The sequence below is a fragment of the Mus pahari genome, unplaced genomic scaffold (assembly GCF_900095145.1).
Source record: "Mus pahari unplaced genomic scaffold, PAHARI_EIJ_v1.1 scaffold_10744_1, whole genome shotgun sequence".
In the NCBI taxonomy this organism is placed as follows: Eukaryota; Metazoa; Chordata; class Mammalia; order Rodentia; family Muridae; genus Mus; species Mus pahari.
Window position 1 is genome coordinate 5,399 of NW_018392814.1, and position 11,925 is coordinate 17,323.

At 35.6% G+C, this 11,925-nt stretch overlaps 1 protein-coding gene across 1 annotated transcript in view; it reads left to right on the top strand.

Moving 5' to 3' along the window:
* Positions 1-6,743: 6,743 nt before the first annotated feature.
* LOC110315188 (vomeronasal type-2 receptor 116-like) overlaps positions 6,744-11,925 on the top strand; it is an 11,108-nt gene continuing 5,926 nt past the window's right edge. The window contains exons 1-3 of the mRNA XM_021189312.1: positions 6,744-7,028; positions 7,373-8,173; positions 9,238-9,462. Of these exons, the coding sequence (XP_021044971.1) occupies positions 6,771-7,028; positions 7,373-8,173; positions 9,238-9,462 (1,284 nt within the window). The 5' untranslated portion in view covers positions 6,744-6,770. The remainder of the gene's footprint in view (positions 7,029-7,372; positions 8,174-9,237; positions 9,463-11,925) is intronic.

Below are 11,925 nucleotides of genomic sequence, written 5' to 3' on the forward strand. Positions count from 1 at the left end.
ACTTTAAGACATTTCCTCTCTTCCATTCCTACATCTCTTTGCAGTGCTGTCTTCTTGGTGATTCATATGGTACTTTCAAAGGAGAAGTAGTAATTTGGGAATTTTCCTCAAATCCCCACACTCAAAATTTCCCCCAAATTGTCTGCCATGCCTATAACTCTTCATAGTGTGTGAGTGAGTGTGTTTTCAATGTTAGCTCTGTAGGAGAACGATTATTAGAAAATTAGACCTCTGCGGCTTCTTTAATATATACAAGAAGAAAGTGCTATGTAAATGTAATTTAGTGCCTTATGAAGTTAGAAATAAATCCAGAATGAATTTACAATTATAAAAGCTATAAAAATAACATGTCTGATTTAGGCAACATATTTTTAGATTATACTTTTAATAGAGGGTGGGGCTCTTACACGCATATACTCTTCAAGGCTCACAATTGCTTTCACACATTTAATAAAATTTTTTACATAGGTGTAAGAGACTTTAATTTGAAAGAGGAATTGTTCTGTCTTTCTTCCTTTAAATTTCATGTTCTTATTGTAGCAGCAGAATTATACTTAACTACAAAGGAACCAAAGTAGTGCAACTAGATTGTTTTCAATGATATATTTTTGTGTTGTCTAATTTTCTAATTGAATTTAATTTCCTTGCTGTCAAAATTTAAAAAATAAACAGTAAATATATGTTTCATAGATTCAAAATATACAGACTATGTCTACCACCCAATTAAAGCAGATTGATTGATAGGACTACATGTGCACACTATGGAATCTTTTAAGCATGGTAGATAATTTTCCTGCAAAATAATGAAAGAGTTTCTTTTACTGTGTATTGGTGTACATTTATGTCACACTAAATTAAAATATAGCTATCTTAACATGGACTTAGTATATCCAAGTTGCCTATTACCAGTTATATGTGCATTTGTATATTAATAACTTTGGAAGATTTATGTATTAGAAAAAACAAAGAGTCAGATTTTAAGGTTTTTTTTCTACTTTTCTGTGGATATTTTCCAGTTTTCAGTATTTTTCTAATTAAAGGACATAGTTATTTGTTTATTGAATACGTGAAAAATTTTTACAACATAATGTTTACTTTAAATAAGTTTAATATTTTATTTTTTTAATTTTTTTTTAGATATTTGCTTCCTTTACATTTCAAATGCTATCCCCAAAGCCCCCCACCCTGCTCACCAACCAAGCCACTCCTGCTTCCAGGCCCTGGCATTCCCCTGTATTGAGGCATATGATCTTCATAATACCAAGGGCCTCTCCTCGCATTGATGACATTTACAGCTTATGGCTATTATAAATAAGGCTGCTATGAACATAGTGGTGCATGCGTCCTTATTACCAGTTGGAATATCTTCTGGGTATATGCCCAGGAGAGGAATTGCTAGATCTTCCGGTACTACTATGTCCAATTTTCTGAGGAACTGTCAGACTTATTTCTAGAGTGGTTGTACCAGCTTGCAATGGCACCAACAGGTCTGATATTTTATGATTAAGTTATAAAATTACACAAACATTTAGCTGTACACATATATTTATCAATTCTCACACTCTATTTTACAGATATGGCACATCTTCCCTGTTTTGTTCTAAAACCATTTATACCAGCTTCTTTAAGTCTTATATTGATAGAGCTACACTTCATATTTATACACATTCATTTATCATCATGAAGTCTGTATCGATTTGTGAGGGAGAAGATGATAGTTTATGCTACGTGAAATGTACAATGATTAAATTATGAAATTTAACATATCCGCTTCTTCAATTATACTCATGTTAATTTTACATCTTTCTAAAAGCCATGTGCTCTATGCCAACTATCTTGATAGCCATCACAGTGGTGAATTCCTTTAATTTGAGCATTTGTGAGGCACAGACAGGTGGACCCATGATTGCAAGGCAAGTATGATCTACACAGAAATTCTGGAACACTCAAATAAATATATTGAGTACTTATTTAGAAATATATTTTTAGATTCTCTTAATTGCCAGAGATACTTTATAAGTAAGCCTAGTAAAACAACACTGTGCGTAAATACCTTTTGGTGAAATTTCTTAGACAATACTCTTTGGGGAAGATATAAACCAGTGTGTTTGGCTCTTGATCCCTAGGAGATGGATATGCCAATTTCTATGTCTGTGTGCTCACAGTAAGACAGAGATCCATTGTACCACAGAGTTTTGCATTGTTGTGTATGTGGTGTCCTATATAAAAGAGTCCTTACTTGCATCATCTTATCTCTATGAATATAAAAATAATTTTATATTAATATATCTTTCTGTTAAAATGATCTTCTTGAATTTGGAGCTTCACAAACCACTGGTTGATTGAGAAAAAAAGGGTTCTGGGACAGAATGCTCATATTTTGAAGACATTTTGAAAATATTATTTTATGTGAGTGGGTCACTGAAGGCTGCCAGAACATAATGGTAAGACCTTAGTGAAGAAGAAAATGCACACTTGAGTTAATGCATACAGACAAGTCAAACAAAAGTATATCCTGGAGCTTCATTCTTGCTGGCCAGCTTTTTCAATGTGAGAAGATGCTCTGAAAACTGTCAGAGGAAAAAAAGTAACCACCAAACATATTTAACAATCAGCGTTTTGAATTACAACAGTAAACATGTTAAGATGTGTACTCTAGTACAAGAGTTAAATGAACACTGAGCAGATTGGTCATAAATCTAGACAAATATAAAACATTCATTCTCCATTGAGGGTTTACTCTATAAGGTTGGCCTGTTGGAAAGACTCCACAAAACTTTCTCAATTAATGATTGGTGTGTAAGGACTGAGCCTGCTGTGTGTGGTGCTACCCCTGGACAAGTAGTTCTGTGCTGTATTAGAAATCAAGGTAAGCAATTCATAGAAACAAACCAGAAAATTTTGTTGTATCATGGTCCCTACAAGGTAGGTTCCTGTCTACAGGCTCCTACCTTGATTCCTGTCATTGTTCCCCATGTTTGTAGATATGTAAGCAAAATAATTCTTTTCTTCCCCAAGTTTCTCTTGGTCCTTGTTTTGCCATCAGAACAGAAAGCAAACTAAGACAGACATTCTGGGAGTAATGAACCATTCTGTGATTGGAGTAAATCCTGATTGACAGGACAGCACTACCCCTTGTATCAATGTTGGCCCAAGTATTGACAATTACACAAAAATAAAGGCTCTATCAGAGAAGTTGGACTCCTAAACTATAACTAAAAGCATCCACCAGTGTGTCATGTGAGATACATGTGTACTGGGGTTCAAGCTCAGGTCCTCAAGTGGAAATAGCAAGCACTTTCCTTAGTGAGTACTTTCTCAAGCCCAGTGTTCATATTTTAGAAGAAAATAATGATAAATATTTAATATTTTATAATCTTAATTTCCTCAAAGTTAGAAATAATCCAAAATATAATATCTAAAATTAGGTACTATCTACTAGATACAATTTACTATCTAACAAAAGTCTCTAACCAAATATAATGAAAAAATACACATGATGTTACTCACAGATTAATAGGTCAAATTAATGTATGAAGCAACATTACTACCTCCTGATTCATCATGGAAGTGGAAAAAAAAAGCAAAAAAAGCAAAAATCATTGTCTTCCATAAGATGCTGGGATAACTAGTAAGTAACAGACAGAAAATGAGGTTTGTCCCTAGTTTCTCATCCTAAGGGAAAATCAACTCAAAGCATTAAATACATGAATCTCAAAATGGGAAACATGTCCAGACACCTATGTTTTAACTGTGTTTCTTCCAAATAACTCTATATTTCCATAATTCTATTCCTCTTAATATAAATATCTTAGCACTTATTTTCCCAGGTTTTAGATTGGTACTGTTCATTGAAAAAAGAAACCTAGATTACTAAATACGCAGGGTTTCTGTGGGTCATTCTATAAATACAAGTGCCAGGACTGTTTTGCTATAAGCTTAAGATGTTATTCATCTCTCTATCCAAAGCTCCAAAGAACATGAAGAAAATAATATTGTATTTTTATGAATCACTTAAAGTATGTCAACATGAGGATGAACTTTTTGTCATACAAATCAAGTAACTACAAAATATTAACCTAATGAAACTAATGTATACATATTAAATTTTTCTTGTGAACTATAATAATATTCCTCCATGTGTATAAATTTTGCTGTTAAAGCATGTTATTTTCTGCCCTGCTGACTAATATTAAATGAATGTGCAAATAGATAAAAAGGTAACATGCTTAGAATGAAAATGTAAAAAATGAATGTACATCTATAGATTGTTTTTTAAAATAATCAGGGGCCATTACATGGCACATGTGTAAGTTTGTTACACTTGGTGAAATATGGGACACAGGAAAGAGAATCTGCACTATCCCATGAGCTACTAAATGCCTTGGTAGTAAATAAGGTGGATGATGATGACTATCATCTTTAAGTTTTTCTGTCTAGCATCAATTTGCATACATGCATACACACACAAAGAGGGAGAGAGAACAGAGAATCATGTGCACATATCACATAAACCCTAACTCAACTAAAATTAATTATAGAACTGGTATCTATGATGTTCAGTTGAATGACTTCGCCTTTCATGAGTTAAACAATATCTTAGTAACTGGTGGCTTGAGAAAGAAACATTTTTTGTGTGTGTGATTGTGCAGACTGAAAGTTGAATACCAGAAACTGAAAGACCTGTCCCTAACTCATGGACAGAATTCATCATGGGCACATGGAAAATGAATTAATCCCTTTTGGAGATCAAGTTATTAAGAGGTCCACATTCAGGATTCTGCAACATCCTAAGGAATTAAAACAAAGGGCAACTTTAGTGCTGTGGAAACTAACTATAGTAAAAGCTTCTTAAATATAGATATACGTAGATAGATAGATAGATAGATAGATAGATAGATACATAGATAGATAGATACATAGATAGATAGATGATAGATAGATGATAGATAGATAGATAGATGATAGATAGATAGATAGATAGATAGATAGATAGATAGATAGATGATAGATAGATAGATANTGATAGATAGATAGATAGATAGATAGATAGATAGATAGATAGATGATAGATAGATAGATAGATAGATAGATAGATAGATAGATAGATAGATAGATTCGTGTGTGTGTGTGTGTGTGTGTGTGTGTGTGTGTGTATGAATGAAAGAAAGAAATCTCAATGAATTCATCAAATAGCAGGGGAGAGAAAGCCACAACTAGGTCTCTCACCAAGTGGAATGGGTTAACTGAGTTGTTGGCCAGATGAGTCCTATGGAAACTTCCAAACAACTCATACTACTTCCAAAGCTATTGGTTGTTGTACATAAAATTAAGGGAAAACACTATTGCTGAAAACAACAGCAATATAACTTATTGGACATGAGGAAGTTGAGCAGGAACCTATCTAGTGCCTTTATTCCTATGGACTGTTATTTCTGGTACTGGAAGATACTCTGCACTCTACCAAAGGAAAAATGGAAAAATCAACCCAGCAAACCCTCTGATCAACAATGGTTTCGTGCCTACAAGATACAAATACACAATAGGGCAATAGTGACAAAAAGCTTGTGGGACTAACCAAGCAATTTCTAATGGGATTTAAGGTCTACTCCTCCTTGAGATGGAACCCAGCACTGCTCAGGTTTCAAAAAACCTAGAACTAGATAGTCCATGAACCTATGGGGGAACCAAATAGTATTGATCTGCTAAAGTAATATAGAAATAAAATCACTCCTCAGGGCATTCAATATACATACATCTATGACTCATTCACACATCATCAGAAAATTATCACAAAGCTAGATGTATCCATAAAACCTACTCAGGGCTCATATAATACTATAGAAGAGGAGGTGGAAAATGTACACTAGCCACAGAAAATGGAGAACACTGAGGAAACAAGGGCTCCTAAACAGCAGGATATCTGAACTCACAGGGACTGTGAAATCATGCACAGGACATGTACCATTCTAGGACAGATCGAGTACCGGTGCTGAGGAAGTGGAAACAAGCCCCCATCTATAATTCAGAAGTTATTTCCAAAATATCAAAAGCCCCAACCCAAACAAAATGGCAAATACTAAAATTTGTTTCCTCTAAAGAGTCTCATTGGTTATATATATATTATATATATATATATTATTCTTAAGGCCAGTTCAGTAGTAAGAGGAAAAAAAGTTCACAAACAGTGGCATTCTAGAGGTTAAATTTTTAACCTTACAAGTTGTTTTTTGTATACATATTATGGTTTTTTTTATTTTATGGTTTTTTTGAATCTGAAAATGAGTGTTTCTTTACATCTCTATGTGTTTCTCCTTCTTGTCATTTTTCTTTGATTATTTTCTTTTGTTTGCTTATTTATTTAGTACTATTCTGTCTCTTAGGTTTTATTTTAATTTATTATTATTTTCAAAGTCTTTTTGTTTTCTGATAACAGAAAGAAAGAATGGGTGTGAATTTGGGTGGTAGGAGATGTACAGAGGACCTGGGAAAAGTTGGTGAAGGCAAAACTCTAATTAGAGTATATAGTATGAAAACAAACTATTTTGATAAAAAATAAGGAAAAAGAAAAGAATACTATTGTTTTAATACCACCAAATACTGGTAAGATATTTAAACATGGAGTTTTGGAAACAAAAGCACTCAAACTGTAAAAGTCTACACATTAACTTACACAAATATTATGTGGTATGTGGTATGAGTCTTCCTCCTAATTATTGTTCTACCTTCCATCCAGGTTTAAGTTGAGGAACTATCAATGTATTTTGGCCATGATGTTTGCCATTGAGGAGATCAATAACAACCCCTTTCTTTTGCCCAACACATCCCTGGGATTTGAGATCCACAGTGTCCCACACGGTCAAAGAAACACTTTAGCCAATATTTTTGGCTCACTGGCAGGGTCCAATCATGCCAATCCTAACTATAGAAATGCAAGAAAGAGCAATTCAGCTGCTGTACTTACAGGACCATCATGGGCAATATCTGAAGACATAGGGACACTGCTGGATCTTTACAAATTTCCACAGGTGAGACGGTAATAAGATAGGACATAGTATCAAGTCTATTTGGTGACATGTTAGGACATTATGATGGAAAAGAGAGATTTAATCACTTACATGGATAAGGAAATTATACAGACAGTTGATGGTACATCTATATTTCTATAGCTTAGAATATAAAGAAGGTAAATCGTAGAGTAGATTCAGCACACTATTCAACCTATGAATTGTTTCTGTACTTTTCTGGAAAACTAATAGGAAGTCAAGTTTGACCTGCAAAACGGGATTGTCACAAACACTTCAAACATTAGCTGTATAATTGAGTTCAACTGTGTGACAATGTTCTTTTTTCTGATTACTTTTCTCTACAGCTTACTTTTGGGCCTTTTGATAGTCTCCTGAGTGAACAAAGACAGTTTTCTTCTCTGTACCAGGTGGCACCCAAGGACACATCTCTGACTTCTGGCATTGTATCCCTGATGTTTCATTTCCACTGGACCTGGGTGGGGTTATTAATCATAGATGATGACAAAGGTGCCCAGATTCTGTCAGATTTGAGAAGTGAGATGGATAAAAATGGAGTCTGCATAGCATTTGTGGAAATGATCCTAGTCAACAGGGGTTCATTTTTTACCAAAGCCTGGAAACATCAGGCACAGATCCTGGAATCATCATCAAATGTGATTATTATTTATGGGGACTCTGATACTCTGTTAAGCTTAATAGTAAATATAAAGCAGAACTTACTTATGGGGAAAGTCTGGGTCCTGAACTCACACTGGGATTATTCCAAATTTGATGATTATTTCATGATAGATTCATTGCATGGGGCTCTTATTTTTTCCCACCACAATGAGGAAATTATTAATTTTACATATTTTATTCAAACAGCCAATCCGTCCAAGTACCCAGAAGATATTTATCTTCATGTATTGTGGCACACATTCTTCAATTGCTCGTTTTTTAGGAAAGATTGCAAAATTGCACAGAACTGTTTACCTAATGCCTCCTTGGAATTCTTGCCTGGGAACATATTTGACATGGCCATGAGTGAAGAGAGTTACAATGTATACAATGCTGTCTATGTTGTGGCCCACAGTCTTCATGAGATGATTATCAATCAATTTCAAACTCATGGAAAAGGAAAAGAGATAGCATTCTTCCCCTGGCAGGTAATGTCACTTCAGTTATATAGTGACATCAGCACCATGACACTCTAAAGGTTTATAAATGCACTCAAACTAGGCAATATATATTTTAGACAATTTTGGCAAAAAAAAAAAAGACTATAAAGAAGAACCACTTTTAACTCAATATATAGTTGCAAAACTAAGGGTCATTCAATATTTTCCAGGTAAAAATTTCAATATGAAAAGTACATTTACCCCAAAGATTTCACACAACAGAAAAGACAAAGACAGAGATTGTCATAATGTAACTGAACACTTCTAAAATGCTTATATAATTAAATGATCACTCATGAGATTATCCTGTCCCGCGGGACCTAGTTATTCAGTGGGTCGAGGGGGACCGAGCCTGAAAGAGAAACAGGCGAGAAAGGGGAGGGAGACTAGGCAAAGAGTTGTAGAGGTTTAATGAGGGCTGAACACCTGGTTATAAGGCACACAGTGAGGAGAAATAGGGAGGGGTTGAGGAATGATCAAAACAAACAGAGCAAAGGACAAATGAGGGAATGCTGATTGCAGGCTTGAAATTGTTTGTGATTAATCTCAGAGTCCTGGTGCGACTGTTCTGGAATGCCTGATGGCTTATCGCAGAGTCCTGGATTCTCCTTAACAGCCCCAGGTGTTTGCTCAAGGCAAGGGTCAGCTGGTTCTCACAAGCAGCCTTGTGAAGTAGGGAGTGACTCGGCTCCCATCAAAGGACCATTTGGCTTTCAGGTGGGAGCTTGTTGAAGGCCTGGTTTCTCTCAGCCTGGTCCCCTACATGAGATCATTCATTTTACAGTGTGAAACCCTAAATATTTTCAAATTTTAATTGGGTATGAATTGTATTTTCAAATGAGCTGGGAGTTTTATCCATACACTGATTTTAACATTTTGGAACCATAATGATCTTTTCATTATCCTTGGATATCATATGTTAGATGGTATTGATCCTATGTTAAAGGTGCTTTTCATATCAGGGATTAAAATCAACAGGAGATGTTTCCTGATTGGGCTTCTGATTAACTTCTTGGGATTTTATATAACTCAAGCATATGCATCTCTTTTAGCTTCACCCTTTTCTAAAGAACAAATTCATCAATCATGCTGGAGACAACGTAGTTCTGGACTGGAAAAGGAAATCACATGTACAGTATGACATTTTCAACTTTTGGAATTTCCCAAAAGGTCTTGGGCTGAATGTGAAAGTAGGAACATTTTCTCCACATGCTCCAGAGGGCCAGACTTTGTCCATAATTCATGACATGATACAATGGGCCACCAGATCGACAGAGGTGGGTCGCATGTTACTTCAGTGTTTTTTCCAGTATATAAAAATCAGAATTCTATTTCTGAGTGTCAAGACTCTTCATTGCTCACATAGGAGCCATTCATCAAAACTTAGGATAAACACCAATGAAGAGAGTTATCTTAACACCTAATTTTGCTGAATGAGCTAATTATTTTGGAATCAGTTCATTTATTTAACATTTTAAATATATAATCTCTTCAGGATGGTTTTCATCACTATCAGAGATCATCTGACAGAAGATATATTTTGATGCCAGCTTGCAAGTTTTCAGTCCATGGTCAGTTGGCCTTTTGGTTCTAGGTTCCTGTAAAAGAGCAGCATGAGAATGTGGAACTGTGTTAGTTGTTTGATTTGCTGTTGCAAAAAAGGATACCTAATGAAAAAATATTCGAAGGTTTTTAATGGCTCACCATCGGAGAGTATATTCTATCACTGCAGGAAGTTATATTCTTTTATTTTTTTAACAATTTTTATTAGATGTTTTATTTACATTTCAAATGCTATCCCAAAAGTTCCCTATACCCACTCCCACCCCCTAATCTCCTACCCACCCACTCCCACTTCTTGGCCCTGGCATTCCCCTGTACTGGGGCATAGAAAATTTGCAAGACCCAGGGGCCTCTCTTCCCAATGATGGCCGACTAGGCCAACTTCTGCTACATATGCAGCTAGAGACACGAGAGTCTGGGAGTAATGGTTAGTTCATAGTGTTGTTCCACCTATAGGGTTGCAGATGCCTTCAGCACCTTGGGTTCTTTCTCTAGCTTCTGCATTGGGGGCACTGTGTTCCATCTTATAGATGACTGTGAGCATCCACTTCTGTATTTTCCAGGCACTGGCATAGCCTCATACAAAACAGCTTTATCAGGGTCCCTTCAGCAAAATCTTGCTGGCATATGCAATAGTGTCTGGGTTTGGTGGCTGATAGAACTCCCGTACTAAACCCAACTGGTCCTGGGCTTTTTTTGATTGGGAGACTATTGAAGACTGCTTCTATTTCTTTAGGGGAAATGGGACTGTTTAGATTGTTAATCTGATCCTGATTTAACTTTGGTACCTGGTATCTGTCTAGGAAGTTGTCCATTTCCTCCAGGTTTTCCAGTTTTGTTGATTATAGCCTTTTGTAGTAGGATCTGATGATGTTTTGGATTTCCTCAGGGGCTGTTGTTATGTCACCTTTTTCATTTCTGATTTTGTTAATTAGGATACTGACCCTGTGCCCTTTAGATAGTCTGGCTAAGGGTTTATCTATTTTGTAAATTTTCTCAAAGAACCAGTTATACTGATTTGGTTGATTCTTTGAATAGTTCTTTTTGTTTCCACTTGGTTGATTTCAGCCCTAAGTTTGATTATTTCCTGCAGTCTACTCCTCTTTGGTAAATTTGCTTCCTTTTCTTCTAGAGCTTCTGGTGTACTTTTGGGCTGCTAGTGTATGCTCTCTCTACTTTCTTTTTGGAGGCACTCAGGGCTATGAATTTTCCTCTTAGGACTGCCTTCATTGTGTCCCAAAAGTTTGGGTATGTTGTGGCTTCATTTTCATTAATCTCAAAAAAGTCTTTAATTTCTTTCTTTATTTCATTCTTGACCAAGGAATCATTGAGTAGAGTGTTGTTCAGTTTCCATGTGAGTATTGGCTTTCTATTATTTATGCTCTTGTTGAAGATTAGTCTTAGTCTGTGGTGATCTGATAGGATGCATGGGATAATTTCAATATTTTGTGTCTGTGGAGGCCTGTTTTGTGACCAGTTATATGGTCAATTTTGGAGGAGGTACCATGTGGTGCTGAGAAGAAGGTATATCCTTTTGATTTAGGCTGAAATGTTCTGTAGATATCTATTAAATCCATTTGTTTCATAACTTCTGTTATTGTCCTTGTGTCTCTGTTTATTTTCTGTATCCAGGATCTTTCCAGTGGTGAGAGTGGGGTGTTGAAGTCTCCCACTATTATTCTGTGAGGTGTAATGTGTGTTTTCAGCTTTACTAAAGTTTGTCTAATGAGTGTGGTTGCTCTTGTATTTGGAGCATAGATATTCAGAATTGAGAGTTCCTCTTGATAGATTTTACCTTTGATGAGTATGAAGTGCCCCTTCTTGTCTTTTTTGATGACTTTGGGTTGGAAGTCAATTTTATTCTATATTAGAATGNCTACTCTAGCTTGTTTCTTCAGACCGTTGGCTTGGAAAATTGTTTTCCAACCTTTCACTCTGAGGTTGTGTCTGTCTTTTTCCCTGAGGTGGGTTTCCTGTAATCAGCAAAATGTTGGGTCCTTTTGTGTAGCCAGTCTATTAGTCTATGCCTTTTTATTGGGAGATTGAGTCAATTGATTTAAGAGATATTAAGGAAAAGCAATTATTCCTTCCTGTCATTTTTGTTGTTAGAGTTGGCATACTATTCTTGTGGATGTCTTCTTTTAGGTTTGTTGAAGGATTACTTTCTTGCTTTTTCT